Genomic DNA, 22,356 nt, shown 5'->3' on the forward strand with positions numbered 1-22,356 from the left:
ATGAGGTCGGGTTTAAAAAAAATTAGGATGTGTGTAGTCCCTTTTCCAAATAAAAAAAAAAGTTGGTCCCCCATAAGAGTTGTATGTTAACTGTGCTTTTAATCAGCATAATGTTGTAAAGTGGGTGGGCAGCAGGGTGCCTGCGATCAGACTGCATATCTGCTGCTCTCGAATTGGAAGGGAAGGGGGTAAAAATATTACTTGGTTATGTTCAATACATTTTACAGATCTTGCTTTCTGTTGGACCACAGTATTTTTGTTAATTCCTAAAGGTGCCTACAGACATTAAATAATGTTCACCTGATCCATATGGCAATGCTCATATGTTTATAGCCATCTCTACCTTCGCAAACTCTTCATGGCCAAGCATGATATGGGTGGATTTTTTCATTAAAAAAAGATTGTTTGTGCCTGTCTGCTGTCTAATGTTTGTAACAGCTTCACATATTTAGTCCTCACCAAGGATTTCTGTCCTAATATAGGATAAGTAAAGCCCTGTACACACGATTGGTTTGTCTGATGAAAACGGACCGATGGACCGTTTTTCATCGGACAAACCGATTGAGTGTGGGCCCCATCCTTTTTTTTTTTTTTTTCATCGTGAAAAAAAATTGAACCTGTTTTTAAATTTTTCCTCTGGATAGTCTGTGGGGAAATCCATCGGTCAAAAATCCACGCATTCTCAGAATCAAGTCGACGCATGCTCGGAAGCAATGAACTTCATTTTTCTCAGCACGTCGTAGTGTTTCACGTCACCGCGTTGGACACGATCGGATTTTTAACCGATGGTGTGTAGGCACGACTGATGAAAGTCAGCTTCATCGGATAATCCATCGGTTTAGATTCCATCAGATATCCGATTGTGTGTACAGGGATTAATTCTTTTCATCAGGCAATAAGATATGGGAAATACAAAAGTGGGAGCATAAAAAACAATCACGGTTTGAACAGTATAAGAGCCAGGAACTAACACAAAAGTGCAAGAGGTTTTACATTTTGATGCTTAGCATTCTAGTCCTAAGTGTCTATCAACGTATGACATGGAAGAGTAGAACTATTAGTAGAGATATAAGGACATGGATCTGCTGCTGCTGCTCCTTTTATTTTCCAATTAAAAGATGGGGCAGGGCGATGACTTGCATAACTGCAGCAGAGAAAAGTCAGATCATAAAACTTGCTCTGGCAGAGCTGGGTATATTTCATGGCTAGCTGAAAAGAAATACAAACCTTGTAGAGGAACAAAATCGCTCCTAAATGTATATTATTATATATGTTGACTTGGCTGTTTGCAAGGAGTTTAGCTTTAAACAAACAAAAAAAATGAATATCTGAATTATGTCTGAAACATGCTAGTGCTAGAACAATGAGCAAAATAGTATAAAAAAAAAACCTCTGACGGCTGTTAATGCAGTATTATGTATCAATAATTTCTCTTTGACATATTCTTAGGCTGGTATGGACACGGCTTTAGATGAATTAATGGGTACTCTAGAAGGCCCTGAATTTAATGTACCGGAGTCTCCTGCCTACACAGGTCCAGAAGTAACGGTAATCACTTTTTTGTTTTTCCTCCCTTTTAATTGGTCTGTATCAATTACTAGACTTTACTTACAGGATTGAAAAGCAGGTGCGAGACCTTCTTAGTCAAATAAGTGGCGAGTACCTGCTTCTTGTATATGCTTACATTACTTTCTGAAAAATTTGAAATATTTCCCAACTTTATTAAAAATTGTCATCTCAGGGGTGAATGGGATGTTTATGTGGTATGTATTAGATTTTATACCAGGACACTCACTGACATTAAATGGCACCTCTTTGTTGGCACTGGCGCAGCAGTGAGCAGGTCTTTTTGTATAGCCAGTGACTGTATTTGTGGCCAGCTGCACCACATATATGGGGCCACACTGTAAAGATGTGCATTTGTGTTACTTATAGCAGCTGGGTCATTATTAGTGCTTTTTACAACTGCACACATACGCACATTGGAATAATTAAACAATGAGATAACCTCAGATAATCAGAAAGCCTTAAAAGACCACTCCATCTTTTTACAGGAAACTTCTACAGCAACACACATTGAAGAACTTGGAAAAAGGGAAAGCTCCATCCCTCCAGCATACAGGCACTTGTTAGATGTAAGTGGAACACACTTTTATAGAGAGCTGTGACTTTTTCAGGTTTCGTCTGTACTAAACACATGGTGTTTTCTAGGGAAAAGCAGGTGAAAAACCAGCAGCGCCCCCTCCTGAAGAAAAGGTATGTCAGATATTTCTAGCTTCTTTATTTCCACTTTAAACCAGGGTTATTTATATTTAGTATTTCCTCATGGTTACAGTTAATTAGCAGTGAAGACGAAATAGGGGTTGCTGCCACATTTACATCCCAATGATTGATTAGGGCTCAGAAATATAGATGTGCTCTGTTATCTATCCTGACACTGGATCTAGTGAAATACAGAAAGTATGTCAAAATAAAAAGAAATAAAAACGTATTAACCAGGGAGCACCTCTTCTGTCATTTTCATATATTTCTCATATGAAGGTCACCAGTTTACATTCTTGCCAATCAGCACTTCTGTGGTGCCTTCTGAGGTGCTGAGAGCTTTCAGCCTCTGCCAACTCTGTTGCTATATTCTCAAGAATATTAAGATAGAAACGCATTATGTGACATTACTATGCTTACCCGGTCAGGCCCCGAACCATGTTCAAGTACCTGCTGCATGTTACAGGGGCATATATGGTGAAAGGAATGGCAGTTAGATTGTGGCAGAAGGTGGGGTCCTCAAACATACACAGAATAATGATATGTTTTTATGTCTCAATGGTAGAAAGATTTGAGTTTTTTATTTTAGAATACAATAAATATCAGTTGAATTTTAATACGATTATTTGTAAAACAAAATGCACGTATGCGATCATGAAAATACTTGCCATCAGTTGCAATTTTCTGTAATATTGGAACACTGTGTAAGTATGTGATAAACCTTTTGCCTCTTCAGCCTATGACAGAAAGTGAGCTGGCAGATGAATTGGACTTTACATGTTCCCCATCCCCAGTTGTACAGAAAACTCCTCCTGCCAAACCAAAAGTGAGTATTTGTATGAATCTTTTATTTAAAAAAAAGGTAAATGTGCTATCTTTAAAAATGGATTGTAAAAAAGAGTTTCCACTTATTTGGTCATATGGGTTCATTTGTTTTGTTTTTGTCTTTGAGGATACTGAATTGAAAAAGGCAGAGCCCGAATCTGTGGTTAGTGCCACCTCCTCCTCATCTGTCCAGGCTACACTTTCTGTAAGTAGCACAATATATGCATATATAACATTCAGAACATTTCGTCTTTTGTAGACATACCATTTAGGCCCCCTTTAAAATTTCCTGTTCTGGTGTGCAGAGATAATGCATGCATGTTAACACTCCTCGTGTCATGTATTACCATGGATTGCATTAAGGCAAGCCCAATATCATCTTGTACTATTAACAGTGGTTAATGCACAATATACACTCACCATTGATATGTACACAGATCTGACCTTACTGAACTGCTACTCTGACTACAGGAATGAAGTATGTTTTAATGGTAATACAGTTTAAATGAGTTTAATAATTGGTTGTTACTATCATACAGAACAAATATTTTAGGTCCCGGTTGCCCAAAAGTACAAAAAACGATTATAACAATCTGCGGTTTGTAGTAATTTCCAGACAGACTGCTTCATTATTGCACATTCTACAAAATAGTCTTGTTGCTATATAAGCACCAGTTACATACATAATCCTTTTTTTTTTTCTGTAGAAAGCACCGACATGCAAAGCTGACCCACTGGATGCCTTGTCTGGGACATTAGGAGTCAGGAAAGAAGACCCAAAAGACAAAAAAACTGCTGCAGATTCAGTAAAGGTACAGCGGAACCTTGGATTATGAGCATAATCTGTTCCAGAAGAATGCTTGTAATCCAAAGCACTCGCATATCAAAGCAAGTTTCCCCATAGGAAATAATGGAAACTCAGATGATTTATTCCAGAACCATTTATTCATATAAAAATTATTACGACAAAACAAAATACAGTGTAAAGTGTACTGTAAACATAAAACAAATTAAACCGCACTTCAAAATACTGTACCTTTTTGTGTTGCAAAAACTTTAAGGTAAATAAAAAGAATGTGCACCCCCACAACCACCGGGCAAGGGCTGTGGGGATGAGGGGCCCTTGTCCCCATCAACATGGGGACATGGTGCTTTGAGGGGTCACAGACCCCCAAAGCATCCTCCCAATGTTGAGGGCATGTGGCCTGGTACGGTTCAGGAGGGGGGGTGGGCCGCTCTCTCGTCCCCCCCTCTTTTCCTATTTGTTTGATCCTTCTTATTCTAATCAGGCTTGCACTTTTCTAGGCCATGCATGGTGTAAATTTCATTTGACTTGGATGTCTCTGTGGATTACTTACCCATCAGTTGTAATGCTTTTGGACATCCCAGTTGTCTCTGAAAAAATACTACTATAGCATATACAATTGTGACACAGGTCATTTTGTAAAGTGTAGTTCCACCCAAAAATGGACAGGTTCAGCTCACAGCACTTCCTAGAAAACTCAGGAACTGTTAACATCACTTCCGGGTACGCCCGCCCCTGTTGGGAGTGTCTATGAGTGTCTTCGAATGTTTCCAGGAAGCACTGGGAGCAACCATTGCCTGCAAATCTCTAGGCCACATACAAAGCTGTACTGTATACTGTACACAGCAGCTTCACTGTACATATACACAGCTGATTTACATGGATGAGCAGCAGACTCCTTGATATTGTGAGTGTAGTGCTTTTTTTTTCCCCACATGGCAGATTTGCCTCCCATGTGGGCACATGCTGTGTTGCAACTAAAGCTGAATTCCAGACAAATACGCAGATGAAATGTTCTATCTGTCAGAGGATTTGTATTTCTGTTCATTCTGTACTGAGATTTACATAGCTCTGCCACACAGCACAGCCCTGTGTAGCAAAGCCCTCTAAGACAGTTGAGTTTATGCTGCTGCAGTCAAGTAGCATTTACATGTCTTGTTTCTCCCCCAGCCTGTGACTACACAGTAAAAGGAGAAGAAACATAAAGATGAGCTCATCACTTCGCTCTTTCCTCCTATCAGCACATTCCTTATACAGTAGCACATGAGCATTTAATAACTACCATGCTATGCCCTGCCTGTGCTGCTTCTCCATTTGCCAGTCTAAGCACTGCCATACAGAGATTGCAAAATGCGGATACCAAGTCAGTGTCAAGGTCTTACACTGTTAGCATAACAATGATGTGTTAATAAATGTAAAGCTGCGTTAATGTGTCTTTCATATCTGCCTATAGTTTATCTTTAAAGGCCAGTTCCGTTCCCTTCTGTGTGCTTTTTTTCTGCACAAAATGCATGCACAGTGTTTTCCATGTATTCTAATGACTTTAGTTCACACCATGCAGTCAGTTTCCGGTCAGTTTCTGCACTGCATGGTGTGAACTAGAGCCATTGGAATACATGGAAAACATTGTGCATGCATTTTTAGTGCAGAAAAAATGTGCACGGAACTGCGTCTGGTGTGAACTGGCCCTAAAGATATTTTCCACTTAAAGTAAAAAAAATAAAAATGGACAACCCTTTAATGGTATCCGTCTACCAAACAGATTATTGAAACATAATCAAGGATCACTTGGAAACCTTTTGGGCTGATACTTTAAGAATTAAAGTGTATTTCCGCTTTTACAACTGTATTCCGATAACACCTACCATGTGTTGACATCTGTTACATTTTGTATAGAATTTTAGCAGAATAAGTATCGACTATATTCTAACCCTGTTGAAGAAAATAAAGAATTGCCAAGCTCACCCTGCTGTGTAGTGTTTAGAAGAGGGCTGGGGAGTAATGTTTTAACATAATGTGCAACTCTGTGTACATGAATGCTAACAGGCAGGGAGAAGGGTTTAAGACAGAAGAAACCAATAGTCGATTACTAAACTTTTAATTGGTTACTTAAATGATCAGAATCTTATGTACAAACATGTACAAATATATAAGAGGTCCATACAGTGGACTTGGTGTTGAGTTATTCACTTTACGGTCAACACTGAGGACAAGGGGGCACTCTATACGTCTAGAGGAAAAGCGATTTCACCTCCAAATACGGAAAGGTTTCTTCACAGTAAGAGCTGTGAAAATGTGGAACAGACTCCCTCCAGAGGTGGTTCTGGCCAGCTCAGTAGATTGCTTTAAGAAAGGCCTGGATACTTTCCTAAATGTACATAAAATAATTGAGTACTAAGATTTGTAGGTAAAGTTGATCCAGGGTAAATCCGATTGCGGGGGATCAGGAAGGAATTTTTTCCCCTGCTGTAGCAAATTGGATCATGCTCTGCTGGGGTTTTTTGCCTTCCTCTGGATCAACTGTGGGTATGGAGTTGGGTGTATAGGATTGTACTGTGTTTTTTATTTAGTTTTTTTTATTTTTTGTGGTTGAACTGGATGGACTTGGGTCTTTTTTCAACCTGACTAACTATGTAACTATGATAAACCTAATTGTGAATTATATTTCATATTTGATTGTCTACTAATTATTAAAAGGAAGGTTATTTATTATTTTCTCCTAGGAGCAAACAGGCAAAGACAAGAAGGATAAACTAGGAGAAGATGAAAAGACAATACCTCCTGACTACAGACTAAAGGAAGTTAAGGTAGACCATTTTAAATTGTATCTAAACCCAAAATCAACAATGTAATGTATTGTAGCTCATTCATCCTTGGATGTGGTGGCTGCATTCGTCTTTCTTTTTTAGTCTTTTTTTTATTTTCCCCCTTTATTTTAATTTTTCTTTTAACAGACCAAACTGTCCAGAAAAAAAGTGGCGGTTAGAGGGCTGTGACAAACTAATTAACACTAAGAAGTGTTCTTACAATGGTCAGCTTTTTCTAATTTATGTAAAATCTTTATTCCAAAAAAAAAACAACTGGTGCTATAACGGAAAGTGTCAGCTGGAGTTTGGCTTTTAATTTGCTAGCAAAGCCCATCAAACCCCCCCCCCCCCCCCACATTGAGAATGCTGCTGTCCAAAGGTGATTCTGTTGTTCCTCCATCCAGAGAGGAGACACTGTAATACAGAAATTGTGTGGCCCGAGTCACTAAGCGGAAAAAAAAATGGGCTAAAAAACGAAAGCAGCCACCACATTTAGGAATTTTGTGAGGTGCAATTTATTGCATTTTTGTTTTTGGGTTTACCGCTTTAACTGTGGCTGTACTACTTATGAACGAGCTCTATTGCTGATCTGTGTATTGTCTATGTTAAATTGTGTGTTAGCCGTGCATTTATTGCTTCTACACTGACTTCTGATTGCAGGATAAAGACGGGAAGCCTCTTTTGCCAAAACCTGAAGAAAAGCCTCAGGTATATTCATATTTTGAAATGCCTATATATTTATTATAGAGCTAACAGTTTACACAGCACTTTTACACACTGTACCTTCACATCAGTCCCTGCCTCCAATGAGCTTACAAACTAAGCTCACATTCATACTTACACATACATACTAGGGCTGATTTAGACAGGAGACGTTTAACCTACCTGCAGGTCTTCGGAGTGTAGGAGTAAACCGTAGTAGCCAGATAATAACATGCATATATGTATATATAATTTTTCTTTCATTGTACAGACAAAAGTTTTATCTGCATTGGGTAATTGTGCTCAGGTCTTCTATTTATACTGAGAGAGTGTATCATATGGTCTTCTCTGGGAAGGCATTTGTTTGCAGTGTGTTGCTAGGGATAAGCTTTTGTCTGGCATGGGACAGCGGATTTTGTTTCACGTGTATTCTGTGCTGTAGTCTCATGTTTCAGCTCCTATCACATAGCATGCATCAGCTCTCTCCTGACCATTTGCTAAAGACTTTTAAAGGTGATTCTCCATTCATTTGCTGTTTTATTTCTGTAAACATGCAGGCAATGAGTGAGGACGATCTTCTGGATGCTTTGGATGAAGGGTTCGTCACCTCTCCTGCTGCTTCTCAATGTCCTCCACTAAAGTCATCAGAGGTATGTTCTATTCTCACCGATCTACAAGATTTCTTTGTCCCTCTCACAAATGTACACCTTGGTAGAGATGTAAGTACTGAATCTGACAATATAAAAACAGTAAAGTACTAGCAAACCTAATGCCGCGTACACACCATCACTTTATGTGATGAAAAAAAATGACGTTTTTAAAAACGTCACTTTAATTGACTGTGTGTGGGGGAAAACGTTGTTTTATGTCTTGTAAAAAACGACCAAAAAAAATTGAAGCATGCTTCAATTTTATGTGTCGTTTTTCAAAAGTGCACTTTTTACTTCACAGAAATTGACCGTGTGTAGCAAAAAACGTTGTTTTCTAAGACGTTTTTTCATCCACGCATGCCCAGAAGCTACTTATGAAGCAAGCTTCAATGGTAAAACGTGGTGGAACATAACCTCACTTTGCAAGATCATTGTGAGAAAACGATGGTGTGTAGGCAACTTCGTCTTTGAAAATTGAAGTTTCAAAAACTTCATTTTTTACTTCACAGAAAGTGTCGTTTTTTTTCATCACATAAAGTGATGGTGTGTACGCGGCATAAGAGTCAAGCATCCATAAAAGACTTGATTATTACATGTATAGACATATGTAATGTGGAATATTTTTCTGCACACGGCTATCTTTTTATGCCAGAGATGTAACTAAAAGACTGCTATGCTAAACTTTGTGTTATACATACTGTATGTTTCTTTTTAGAAACCATCTCAGAAATCTGGGTCTGAAGAGATTGTATCCTGTTCTAAAGTTTCATCTGTGCATTCCAGTGCTCCAAAGCCGCCATCTGTCTCTGTGAGTTCCTATTTACTTATGTTTATGGCACACTGGAACACCATTAGACACAATAGTATAGTGCTCCATAGATGGGCCACATAGCTTATGCAATGGTACAGTTTTGTTTGGGCCACGTTTACTAAACAGTGTTTTGGTAAGTCATCAGAGACCAACCCGAATTTCTATCCATGTATGGGCATTGTGGTTGTACAGAAGTCGATCTTCCGACTGATTTCTGTACAACTTCCTTGCTGGGAAGTCTCCCCACAATGTCACAACAGGGAGGATTCCCTCATCCACGAGAAATTTTGGATGATGGAATTGGGCCAGTTTGTATTCGATCAACCGACCAGTTGAATGTAAAACATTTAGCCCATCAATAGCCATCTTTAGAATCACTTTAATCAGGTTCTGTGGCTTTGAAAATACATAACAGATTGTGTATGGCACACAGATAAAACATAATACTATAGCATCATTTATTTTGAAGTATACACTTTATTTACCTTCAGTACTGTGAAATTTAGTTTGTTTTTTGTTTTGTTTTTTAGCAATATGCACAACACTATTGCGCTTTGCACTACTGTATATAAGAAGCTTGTTCTACCGTATAGAACATGTACTGGTCATGGAAGTTTATACATCAAAATCTTAAAATGAAGACAGTTTAAAGAGAAATATTGACAAGAAATTGTCTGTTAGGGGGGACATTGGGGGAACATGTAATAGAAAATTAGTTATCTTTAACACATTTCCTGCTTTTCTGGGATTTTCAGATACCTGATGATGCATTAGATCTGCTCTCTGGTTCTCTGGGAACAAGAATAGAAGATCCAGATGAAAAGAAGCCTGTAGTAGACCTGGTAAAGGTTAGTACTTGAAAGCCACAACTCTAGCCCATTCTTATAGGACAGATCCTTTATGCAGCTAAATTATTTGTATATTGTGTGATTGAAATAAATACATTTTGAGCAAAACAAAGACTATATCAGAGCTGAATATGTCTAAAGTAAAGTTTTAATCATGTGGGGGAATATTTTCTGAAATTAAGCTGGTTTTCCTACTGTGATTCTAATACAGGAAAAGCTGTCGTGTATACCTTATCTTATTTACTCCAAAAGACCTAAAATATTAAATATTAGTCACGCTCACTTATATCTATCCTCATTGCTGGAGTAAGAGAACAGAAAATGCTTCATACATAAAAATTTCCTCTGAATGTGTTAGAGTTAATGGGTAAATCATGTGTGATACATGGTTGACATCAAAGCTATGCTTTTGTTAAAGAGGAACTGCAGTCTGCTCACATAAGTTGTAATAGAAACATCTTTGTTATTGTGAGGCTTCCCTCCAACCACTTTACATATTATTTTATATATACTGTGATTCTGTACTTGCCAAATATGCTGCAGAAATCTCCCTCCACTAAGTCTGTCCCTCCCTGTCACAAATGTATCTCATGTGTTGGGAAAATTTCTCAGAAGTGACACAACACAGATACAGATACAAGTAAACACTGCAGATATGTGCTTAGTTCAGATTTAATGACTGATGTTTACAAGTCAGCTCTTTAATTTTGTTTGTTCTTTATCAGGAAAAAGCCAAAAAGGAGCACATTGACCGGCTTGGAGATAGAGATGACACAATCCCTCCTGAATATAGGCACATTTTGGATGGTAAAGATCAGGTAATTATGTACACTGGCCAAAAGTTTCTATATTTTTATGTGTGTGTTTCACATTATTAATTGTATGTATTTCCTAAATACAGGGTAAACCTGCAAAACCAGAAGAGGTGAAGCCAAAGGTAAAAATGAAATCTGTATATTTCCACTATTTACATTTTTGGGGACCTTCCTAACCATAGTCCATTATTAAAGCGGGAGTTCACCCATTTATTACATTTTTCCCCTTAGCTTCCTGCTCGTTCGGTCTAGGGGAACCGGCTATTTGTATTAAAATATGATCCGTACTTACCCGTTTTCGAGATGCATCTTCTTCCGTCGCTTCCGGGTATGGGTCTTCGGGAGCGGGCGTTCCTTCTTGATTGACAGTCTTCCGAGAGGCTTCCGACGGTCGCATCCATCGCGTCACTCGTAGCCGAAAGAAGCCGAATGTCGGTGCGGCTCTATACTGCGCCTGCGCACCGACGTTCGGCTTCTTTCGGAAAATCGTGACGCGATGGATGCGACCGTCGGAAGCCTCTCGGAAGACTGTCAATCAAGAAGGAACGCCCGTTCCCGCAGCCCATACCCGGAAGCGACGGAGAGGATGCATCTCGTAAACGGGTAAGTACTGCACATATTTTAAAACAAATAGCCGATTCCCCTAGAGAAAACGAGCAGGAATCTAAGGGGAAAAAGTGCCCTCTAAGGGTGAACCCCCGCTTTAACTATCAAAAGTTACTAAGTTGTATATGTACAATTCCTCAACCAATATGTACAGCTCTCTGCCCACAATAAAACACTTGACATAAAAAAATAAACCTCACAATATTAATACACATTTAAAGGACATAGATAGAATATACACTATATTATATTGCTTACCAATCAACAAGTCACATTAAAAAAAAATAAGAATTTTAAGAAACCAAGATCAATTATATAACAGGCCTAAATAAAAAAATAGTTTTGCAGCATTATCATGCCCCAGTTCAGCAGAAAACATCTACAAAATCTATTAAAATACAATTAAAATCTAATTAACTTTATAAACAGCACATAGTCATGTACAAATATATGACTCAATGTGAAATAAGTAGTCACATATAATTTATAGAATTGGTTTCACTGTTAAACGTAAAGCATAGTACACAATTACCAGGCATCTCATGATCCTATTAGCATGGAGTCTGAAAGGCTGTGAGCTGTGATCATGCAGTTTTTAATTGTAAAAAAGAATATGTCTAATTAACTACAGAAATATGAGAACCGATCGCACAACAGATGTCCACTCACTGACCCAAATGAAATCAATAATGTAAGATGGCTTCAGCTCTGCTCTCCGCCCACAGACGCGTTTTGCCCCCCTAGTGGGTTTAATCATTGTGACTGCACACATTTTTTTGTAGATTTTATGGTTGGATATCCACAAACCTTTGGCCATATAGCGCACTTTATAAGTGCAGTTTATTGACTCCATCCATTCTAAATGAAATGTGAGCCCAACTGACTAACAGAGTTTATGTTCCATAGTAGCATTGGAATTGTATAATACCTGGTTATCAAGTCATCCTCAGAGTCCTCTATTTCCTGAAATAAGGGGGATGTTTCATCCTTTGTGCTGGGTTAGCATCTTGAAAAAGCAGGGCAGTAGGGGGCCTTTGGGGTGCCCTCACTTCCCTGGATGATGGTATACTAAACTCGGCCTTCACCTCGATGCATTTTTCCTTCAACTCTGACTCCCCCTCCCCTATCGGTGTTTTTTTTTTCTCTTCTCTCTTCATCTTTTATCTCTTTTCTTTATGAATTCTTTCCCTTTATGGGGCTTCTTCCTTTCTCCTTTTGCCTCTTCAGATATGTAGAGGTTTTTCTTCTTAGCAAAGCATGTTGTCAGGGCATACAAGAGAAGCAGGTCTAACGGAAGATAGAATGGGGACTCTCTCAAATATCTAGTTATTATTTTTTTTGTTGATGTATTTGAGATAGGAGTAATGCTGTTAATTGGATTTTGAATGGATTCTTTGGAACTTATATGATTGATGGATTAATTAAATTGTTTGTTTCTCTGTATGTATGACAACTAAAATAAAGAAATAATAAAAAAATAAAAATAAAAAGCAGGGTATCACCCAACCCGAAAACCGGTCCAACCCAATCATTCAGTTTTTTGGTAGATGCTGAAGTAGGTATATGTCAAATATAAGCTGAAGTTTTTGCTAGGTATGAGAAATCAAAAAAACAAAACATTATTTTTTCTGGCAGCTCAAACATTGGGGATATGCTAACCAATGGCAAATTATTCTACCTGCAGCAAGTCAATACAGCAAAATGCATCATGTATTAAGTTATTGCAGATCCCAAAGTATCTTTGCATGCATGCTTTGGATTGTAAGGAATCCATGTGACCTTGTGTAGTTTTACATTAGACTGCTCATAAACTGTAATTCAAGCTGTAGAAGTTTTCTAGACTGCCATATGAACTTGTGTGTTTTCCCTTGAAGGCTTCCCTGAGTGATGATGCAGCCATTGATGCTCTGTCTGGTGGTTTCTCCCTTTGTGATACCGGCTCAGCTGACAAAGCAAAGAGTTCTTCAAAGGTATTAATTATAAAAAACAGAATCTATTATGCAAATGACAGAATAGCGTTCAACCTTTTTACAATAGCAACATACATGTATATTAACACTGATGTCTGAACTAGGACAAGACAGAGAAGAGTGCTTCTAGCACACCAGTTTCCCAGACAGCAGGAAAGACCCCGGAAGCCACAAAGGTTTGTACTATAAGTCCGTGAAATATTCGGCTACGCTTGTTACCTATGGAGTAAAACCAGAACTTAAAATCCTCACATAGCGCTGGTTTTTAATAATAGTACTTCTCAAATATATGAGAAATACTGTAAATTGATGAATAATAAATCAAACAACATCTACAAACATTATAACATATAGCCGTGTTGCCAAACTCGTAACCCTTTGGTACTCAATGGGCGGTCCTTAGGACCCCTGAAAAGTCTGTGTTTTGATGCCTACTCAGACCAGTGAAGAAAAAATATTCTTTATATTGCCTTTTAGTCGTTTTATTTTTTTCATGCCATTTTTTTTTTTTTTTTTTAGGTGCTGTCCATTCCTCTTCTCTTTTTGTTTTTCTGATATTCTTACAATGTTTAGGGAAATGTCAAATGTGATCATTTTTAACCACTTGAGCCCCGGACCAATATGCTGGCTAAAGACCCAAGGGGTTTTTACAGTTCGGGACTGCGTCGCTTTAACAGACAATTGCGCGGTCGTGCGACGTGGCTCCCAAACAAAATTGGCGTCCTTTTTTCCCCACAAATAGAGCTTTCTTTTGGTGGTATTTGATCACCTATGCGGTTTTTATTTTTTGCGCTATAAACAAAAATAGAGCGACAATTTTGAAAAAAATGCAATATTTTTTACTTTTTGCTGTAATAAATATCCCCCAAAAACATATATATAAAAAAAAAATTTTCCTCAGTTTAGGCCGATACGTATTCTTCTACCTATTTTTGGTAAAAAAAATCGCAATAATCGTTTATCGGTTGGTTTGCGCAAAATTTATAGCGTTTACAAAATAGGGGATAGTTTTTTTGCATTTTTTTTTACTAGTAATGGCGGCGATCAGCGATTTTTTTCGTGACTGCGACATTATGGCGGACACTTCGGACAATTCTGACACATTTTTGGGACCATTGTCATTTTCACAGCAAAAAATGCATTTAAATTGCATTGTTTATTGTGAAAATGACAGTTGCAGTTTGGGAGTTAAACACAGGGGGCGCTGTAACATTTAGGGATCACTGTGTATGTGTTTACTAGTGTAGGGGTGTGTGGCTGTAGGAATGACGTCATCGATCGAGTCTCCCCTATAAAGGGGATCACCTGATCGATGCGCCGCCACAGTGAAGCACGGGGAAGCCGTGTTTACACACGGCTCTCCCCGTTCTTCAGCTCCGGGGGGGGGATCGCGACGGAGCGGCTATAAACAAATAGCCGCGCTGTCGTCCCGGATTGCTCTCCGAGCGGATCCGACCTCCGCATGTACCGGGGGGGGTCCCGATCGGACCCCCCACCCACGTCTAGCAGAGGACGTACAGGTACGTGATTGTGCCTGTCCGTGCCATTCTGCCGACGTAAATGTACATGAGGAGGTCGGGAACTGGTTAAGGAGGCTGTATGAAACACAAATGTAAAATTACTGGTTTGTGAAGGGAATTTAAAAGCAGTGATCTCTGGCAGTCTTGTGTAATGTTTTTATGACTATCCCTTATAATATATCTGTAGTCTCTAATCATCTCCTGGTGCTTCTTTAGAATTACATTCACTGAATATTATGTGTGGCTCTTTGGTGTTGTCAGGGCTCGCACTTGGGGCTCCCTAACTCAAATTTAAAGTAAATTTACCACCACTGGCGTACAGGTTGATGGTTCATTTGATTAATGCAAAGGACTTATTTTTCTAAAGGTGCTATCGACCTGAAATTTTCACCACATGTCGGTAACAACCCATGCAATCCACACATACAAAGTCACCAAAGCCAATAAGTTTAGAAATGAGGTTATGTGTAATCACCTGGAATGACACAGGGAAAAAGTATTGAACACGCTAAGTGAAATGTATTTAATACTTCATACAAAATCCTTTGTTGGTAATGACAGCTTCAAGATGCCTCCTGTATGGAGAAACTAGTAGAATGCATAGCTCAGGTGTGATTTTGGCCCATTCTTCCACACAGTCTTTAAAATCTTGAATGTTCTGTGTATCTCTTCTATGAATCCTGATCTTTTAGTTTTTTCCATAGATTTTCTATTGGATTCAAGTCAGGTGATTGGCTGGGCCATTCAAGCAGCTTTATTTTCTTTCTTTAAAACCAATTGAGAGTTTCCTTGGCGATGTGTTTGGGATCATTGTCTTGCTGAAATGTCTACCCTCGTTTCATTTTCATCATCCTGGTAGATGTCAGCAGATTTTTAGACTGTCTTGGTACATTTTTCCTTTCATCCTTCCTTCAATGATATGAAGTTTGCCAGTACTGTATGCTAAAAAAAACAGCCCACATTATTATGTTCCCACCTCCAAACTTCACTGTTGGTATGGGGGTGTTTTTGGGGTGATGTGCAGTACCATTTGACCTCCAAACATGGTGTGTATTATGGCATCCAAAGTTCAATTTTGGTATCATCTGACCAGACTATAATGTTCCCAGTATTTCACAGGCTTGTCTAAATGTTGTGCAGCAATCTTTAAACAAGCTTCAACATGCTTTGTCTTCAGCAATGGAGTCTTGCGTGGTGAGCGCGCATGCAGGCCATGGCGGTTGAGTGCATTACTTATTGTTTTCTTTGAAATAATTGTACCTGCCAATTCCAGGTCTTTCTGAAGCTCTCCACAAATGGTCCTTGGCTCTTTGACAACCCTTCTGATCATTTTCACTCATCTGTCAGAAATCTTGTGAGGAGCACCTAGTCGTGACTGGTTTATGGTGAAATTATGTTCTTTCCACTTCTGGATTCCTGCCCCAACAGTGCTCACTGGAACATTCAGTAGTTTAGAAATACTTCTGTAACCAATGCCATCCGTATGTTTTGCAACAATAAAGTTGCAAAGGTCTCGAGGGAGCTCTTTACTATTACCCTTTATGAGATGTTTCTTGTGCGACACCTTTGTAATGAGACACCTTTTTATAGGCCATCAGTTGAGACTGAACCAGCCGATAATTTGCACTAACAAGGGGCAGGACTGCTTTCTAATTACTGATAGATTTCAGCTGGTGTCTTGGCAATCCATGCCTTTTTCCACCTCTCTTTCTTCATGTGTTCAATACTTTTTCCCTATGTGATTCCATTTTATTTCTGAATGTATTTGTTTTGGGTTCTTTGTATGGATTGAATCGGTTGTTATCGTCATGTGGTGAAAATTTCAGGTCGATGGCACCTTTAGAATTTTTTTTACCTAAAAAAAAAAAATGGTGACGTGTTCAATACTTATTTTACCCGCTGTATATGGTGGATTGATTTCTTGATTTATAACTGCAATTGAACAAAGTACATAATCTGTGTGCCTAGGGGAAAATGTTAAGATTTTGCTTGTTGCTATTGTGGCTTGTCTCCAGCTGTGTATCGTTTTCTGTGGCTAGCCTACACGCAGGGAGGTTTATTTACTAAAGGGGTAGTGTCTGTCCACTTAGTTTAATAAATTAGTGAATCTGTGTTCACTTCAACAAATCTCCAAGCAAAACATTTTTTTTACATTTGATTGGTGTATTCAAAGTGAACATACAATATGTTCTCTTTAGAGCCCATTCACACAGGGGCAACACGCCTTCCAGCGCGACTTTGGGAGGCAACTTGGACACGACTTGAGTATGAATCATCGGGCAACTTACAAGTTGCCTCCAGGACAGGAGGCTTTTCAGTGGCCAATCAAACAACAATCAGCTCTGTGGGAGGGAGGGGTTTGCCTGAGAAATGTATGTCATCTTCCTGTATTGTTGCTTCAGTTAAGACAGTGATCCGACTTCTGAGGCGACTTTCATTGAAATCAATGGGTACAAGTTGCCTACAAGACGCCTTGAAGTAGTACAGGAACCTTTTCTGAAGTCAGAGCGACTTCAGTAGTATACATTAAGACGGCTCCCATTCACGTCCATTCATTTTCTCGACCGCGCGACTTGAAGTCGGATCCCAGGTCGCCCCAGTGTGAACCGGCTCTTACTTACATTTGTTTTTCCAACTGCCTCTATTCTTTTATAAAAATAACCTCATAGACACCAGCTAAATCATTTTTGGACACCATAGATATTTTAGGAGGCTGAACACACTGGACCAAAAATAGGAAATACATTCTCTACATTGTAATGTTATGTCTGATCTCCAAAGTCATATGTGCCAAAAAGTTGGCCTTAGTCTGTATAATTTCACAAAGTTGGACAAACTCAAAATATTTTATTATTAGGTCCTTCACAGCAAGCTCTCAGACAATGACGGCACAGGTGTATTTTATAATAATAATAATAGTATAGAAGAATATTCACATAATGTTGTGTATTAACCAGGACAAGACTGGAACATGCACCTCTAGCACACCGGTGTCAAAGACGGCAGAGAAGACCCCAGATGCCCCAAAGGTATGAAAACCTATGTAGAGTAATGTTCTGTGCTTCATGATTTTATGATTTATAAAGAGATCACATACAGTCCATATGGCTGTATAATGTAACTTCTGCATAAACCAGATGTATGCACTTATGCAGTGATGCATTTCATTTAAGATAAACTAAAGTTACTTATTTAGTGTGGCCTTATCTAATATCTATGCAGCAACTGCATCTCTCCACAGAAACAAGTCCTATCTGAGTCTCCCATAGTGCTGGTTCATGCATGATGGAGTTTGCTTTTGATTCGTTCCTGCAGTGCTTTTTGCGCATGTTTTGATACTTTTTTTTTTAACCACTTGCTTACTGGGCACATATACCCCCTTCCTGCCCAGGCGAAATTTCACTGCGTCACTTTTACTGACAATTACGCGGTCGTGCGACGTGGCTCCCAAACAAAATTGTTGTCCTTTTTTCCCCACAAATAGAGCTTTCTTTTGGTGGTATTTGACCATCTCTGCGGGTTTTTATTTTTTGCGCTATAAACAAAAAAACAGCGACAATTTTGAAACTATTTTTTTTTCTCAGTTTAGGCCAATACGTATTCTTCTTCTACATATTTTTGGTAAAAAAAAAAATCGCAATAAGCGTATAGTGATTGGTTTGGGCAAAAGTTATAGCGCCTACAAAATAGGGCACAGAATTATGATTGTTTTTTAATAATTTTTTTTACTAGCAATGGCGGCGATCTGCGATTTTTATTGGGACTGCGACATTATGGCGGACACATTTTTGGGACCATTCACATTTATACAGCGATCAGTGCTATAAATATGCACTGATTACTGTATAAATGTGACTGGCAGGGAAGGGGTTAACACTAGGGGGCGTGGAAGGGGTTAAATGTGTTCCCTACTAGTGATTCTAACTGTGGGGGGAGGGGACTGAATGGGGGAGGTGACCGATCTGTGTCCCTATGTACAAGGGACACGGCATCGGTCTCCTCTCCCTGACAGGATGTGGACCTGTGTGTTTACACACACAGATCCACGTCCTTGTCGGTGCAACAGCCGATCATGGGTGCCTGGCGGACATTGCGGCCACAAGGCAAGCGCATCGGCACGTCAGTGACGCGGTGGGCACACGCGCGCCCCCCAGTGGCCGGAGGAGCCGAGGACGTCAAGAGACGTTCTCCCGGCATTGTAGAGCCACCTTGTGGCCGTCGTTGAACAATGGCCGGGGCTCCAAGTGGTTAAGGGGGGATGTTTTTGTTAGTTGGATCAAAAAACGCAAAATGCATCAAAAACGTACTACATGCATTTCTGAAGCATGTCCATTTAAATCTTTTGAATCCAAAAATGCACTGATTTTTTTTTAAGTCCTTGACCCTTTCCAAAAAGGCAGTGTCTGAAAAATGCATAGATGTGAACGTGTCCCCTAGGACACCACGTTAAATGGACTGTACTGCGTTTTTGAAAAAGGTGCTAGGTGTGAATCAGGCCTCATAGTTTCGAAGCTTAGGGGGAGATTTACTAAAACTGGAGCACTCCTAATCGGTGTAACTGTGAATGGTAGCCAATCCGCTTCTAACTTCAGCTCGTTCAACTAAGCTTTGACAAAACCTGGAAGCTGATTGGGTTCTATGTACAGCTGCACCAGATTTTGCATGCTCCGATTTTAGTAAATCTTTCCCCTGCCCCTTAGTTTCCTTTGTGTCTGGATAAATAATGATACTCTGTTTTGTAAATTAGCGTGTGCAAAGTGGTAGCTGAATGTTGTCTGTCACATTGAATAATATATGGATTTTTATTTCTTTTTCTAGCCTACCAGTCAGAGCTCCTCTACAACACCTAGTGCCTCAAAGACAACCAGAAGTTAGATTAACAGTAAGTACATGTAAAAACTGTATAACCTGAATTGCCAAACATGCCAACAAATCATGCTTGTAAAACACCGTAAGGGTCACCATACACGTTACAATTTGATCATACAATCTCTGTACAACTTTAAATTCACCAAAACTATGTAATAGAAACTTTCTAAACTATCCAATCAGGCAGATCCTTGCATTACATAGTTTTTAGTTGATCTAAAGCAGGGGTAGACAACCTAGGCCCTCCAGCTTTTTTGAAACTACAAAGTCCCGTGAGACATTGCAAGACCTGACAATCACAGGCATGATTCCTAGAAGAAAAGGCATGATGGGATTTGTAGTTTCACCACAGCTGGAGGGCCGAGGTTGCCAACCCCAGATTTAAAGGATATTGTACAACCAGACTGAAATGTGTGGGTTGAGTTTAAGAATTTAAAGATATTGTTCTACTTGCATAATTTGTCTGCATCCTGTTGTGTTCATTAATGAAGACTAATATAAGTGGTTTCTGCTTGAATGGTCTCTATCCTGAAAGTCCATTTCTGTGCACAAGGGAGAGGATAGATTATTGTAAAACCAGACAGAACTGATGACAACATGATACTTACACTTACTGTATTGATGCTTGCGGTTGTAACCTCAGAATTATTAGTAGGTAATTGATGTATAATGACAAGAAATCTGGATTTGATGGAATTCAAGACAATTTTTTTTCCTAAATCGGATAAAAATAACACCACTCGCATGCTTTTTTATTTATTTCTCGCAACTTCCTTTTTCAGTTGCCCCCTGGCCGAACCACTATATTCTTGCTCTGTCTGTGCCCTTGTGCTGGGATTTATGGAGACGTGTGTGTATCTCCACAATGTGCGCACTGCCGCTTTTTGCTACAACTATTCCTGCGGCTGTTCAGAGCGCGGGACACAGAGCTGCAGTCTGTCACAATAGTGGAGGAGGCGCAGACATGGCACTTGCTCTGTGTCCCTCTCTCACTGGCTGTGCACGCGCAGCACTCCTACGATATTTGCAATACAAGTAATTTTTTAGAAAACAGATTTTATTATCTTCTAATCTCAAGAACTACATTTGTTACATACAGCAGATGATTGCATAGCCTCAGTGTACAATGACCATGTTGCATATTGTGCAATTATGAGAATGTTGGGGCTCGCATACAAAATGTAAATAAAAACCTATTATACACACTATGCCTCGCAATACAAAAGGGAGTAAGAGAAATATACACTACATGGCAAAAAGTTTGCAGAGACCTTGACCCTCATACTTCCTGAGTTTGTTGGACACCCAATTCTAAATCCATGCAAATTAATATGGAGTTGGTCCCACTTTGTGGCTTTCACAGCCACAACTTTTCTGAAAAGGCTTTCCATAAGATTTTTTAGTGTTTGTGGTAAATTGTGCCCATTCAAAGGGGCATCTGTGAGGTCGGGTACTTAAAGATAACTAAAAATCATCCTCAAGGTTTTCATAGTAGGGTTTAGGTCAGGACTTTGTGCAGGCCACTTAAGTTCTCCACTCAAACTCATCAAGCCATGTCTTTATAGAGCTGGCTTAGTGCTCAGACTACGAAGTCATGCTGGGATAAAAAAATGGCCTTTAGCCAAGCTGTTATAAGATTATAAGCATACAGTTGTCTAAAATGGCTTTATCTGTAGAATGTTTAAAGCGGAATTAAAAAAACCCATCTCTTCTGAGGGCAAAAAGTTTAGTTAGGGAATGGACACTAAGCGCCCAGAGGCGATTCAGTTTGCATGCGCCGCGCTTTATAAGTTTTTCATTCATTCATTCATTCATTCATGTGTTGCGCTATATAAGTTACTCACTCACAAAATTGCGAACAGACTCTTTAATCAGACTCGCAGCCGATTAGCACGATAGTGCTACCTACCTCTGCCATTGTTTTATAGAATGCTGGCCTGATAGAAACTACCTTGTAATGTGATTTTAGCTATTTTGACTGACTGGTTTACATTTTTTCTTTTTAGATTGGTGTACAGTTTGTCTCTTTAATAACTGCTTGGGAAGAACAAATTGTGATACAAGCACACAGCTGTGTGACCGGCTTCCACTGTCCCCTTCCCTGCACCACGGACTTCGGGAAAGGCCTCTTAAAACCTTTTGTTCCTGTTGGCAATTTCTCTCAGTTTTTCTCCAGTTCTTAGCAGGGGCAAAGCTACTATAGCTGTAATGAAATGTATAATGAAAGTAATAAAATAAAGGCAGCGATCTTTGCACAGTTTCCAAGCAGACAAGATGTGTGAATGAGCACCTTGTTGGGTACCTGACATTGTACAAATCACTATATTTGAGGTGCGATATTTTTTCTTTTTTTTTTTCCTGTGCGAATGCAAATGCTTGGTCACATTAATGTTTTGGTGGTGAGGGTTGTGTGTTACTGAAATAGAGAATTAGCCGAACAATAAATCATTTTGGGTTTACTATATATCAATGCAAAGAGCAATGATGTAAGGTAATCGGCAACAACCAGCAGCCGTTTAGGAAACACGTACTTATGATTGCTTCCAGTTGGTTGGTGTGGGTTACGTCACATCCCACTTTCTTTTAAAGCTGCATTTCGGCCCAAAACTATTTTTTCTCATTTGCACTGTAAAAATAAATGAACACTATTGAAGCACTGCTGCATTATGTAATACTCTTTCATTCTCCCATGCAGAACAGTCAGGCCCCATACACACGACCGGTTTTCTCAGCAGAATTCAGCCAGAAACTCTATGGGAGACGTAGTCTGCCGAGAAAATCGGTCGTGTGTACACTTTTCGCCGAGGAAACTGACGAGGAACTCGTCGGGCCAAAAAGAGAGCATGTTCTCTATTTCCTCGTTAGT

General features: G+C 39.3%; 1 protein-coding gene across 4 annotated transcripts in view; it reads left to right on the forward strand.

Annotated features, from left to right (window-relative positions):
- CAST (calpastatin) overlaps nt 1-21,858 on the forward strand; it is a 182,351-nt gene extending 160,493 nt beyond the window's left edge. For 3 of the 4 annotated variants that reach the window (XM_040342518.1, XM_040342529.1, XM_040342538.1), the window contains 18 exons: nt 1,450-1,548; nt 2,055-2,135; nt 2,212-2,256; nt 2,999-3,088; nt 3,215-3,292; nt 3,795-3,899; nt 6,616-6,699; nt 7,360-7,407; nt 7,959-8,051; nt 8,767-8,859; nt 9,618-9,710; nt 10,436-10,528; nt 10,612-10,647; nt 13,006-13,101; nt 13,206-13,277; nt 17,579-17,650; nt 19,440-19,503; nt 21,497-21,858. In XM_040342518.1, the coding sequence (XP_040198452.1) occupies nt 1,450-1,548; nt 2,055-2,135; nt 2,212-2,256; nt 2,999-3,088; nt 3,215-3,292; nt 3,795-3,899; nt 6,616-6,699; nt 7,360-7,407; nt 7,959-8,051; nt 8,767-8,859; nt 9,618-9,710; nt 10,436-10,528; nt 10,612-10,647; nt 13,006-13,101; nt 13,206-13,277; nt 17,579-17,650; nt 19,440-19,496 (1,335 nt within the window). In that variant the 3' untranslated portion in view covers nt 19,497-19,503; nt 21,497-21,858. Of the gene's footprint in view, nt 1-1,449; nt 1,549-2,054; nt 2,136-2,211; nt 2,257-2,998; nt 3,089-3,214; nt 3,293-3,794; nt 3,900-6,615; nt 6,700-7,359; nt 7,408-7,958; nt 8,052-8,766; nt 8,860-9,617; nt 9,711-10,435; nt 10,529-10,611; nt 10,715-11,228; nt 12,768-13,005; nt 13,102-13,205; nt 13,278-17,578; nt 17,651-19,439; nt 19,504-21,496 lie in introns of those variants that run through there. The other variant, XM_040342546.1, reaches the window with a different exon arrangement.
- Nucleotides 21,859-22,356: the final 498 nt, after the last annotated feature.

Source organism: Rana temporaria, chromosome 1 (assembly GCF_905171775.1).
Source record: "Rana temporaria chromosome 1, aRanTem1.1, whole genome shotgun sequence".
NCBI lineage: Eukaryota > Metazoa > Chordata > Amphibia > Anura > Ranidae > Rana > Rana temporaria.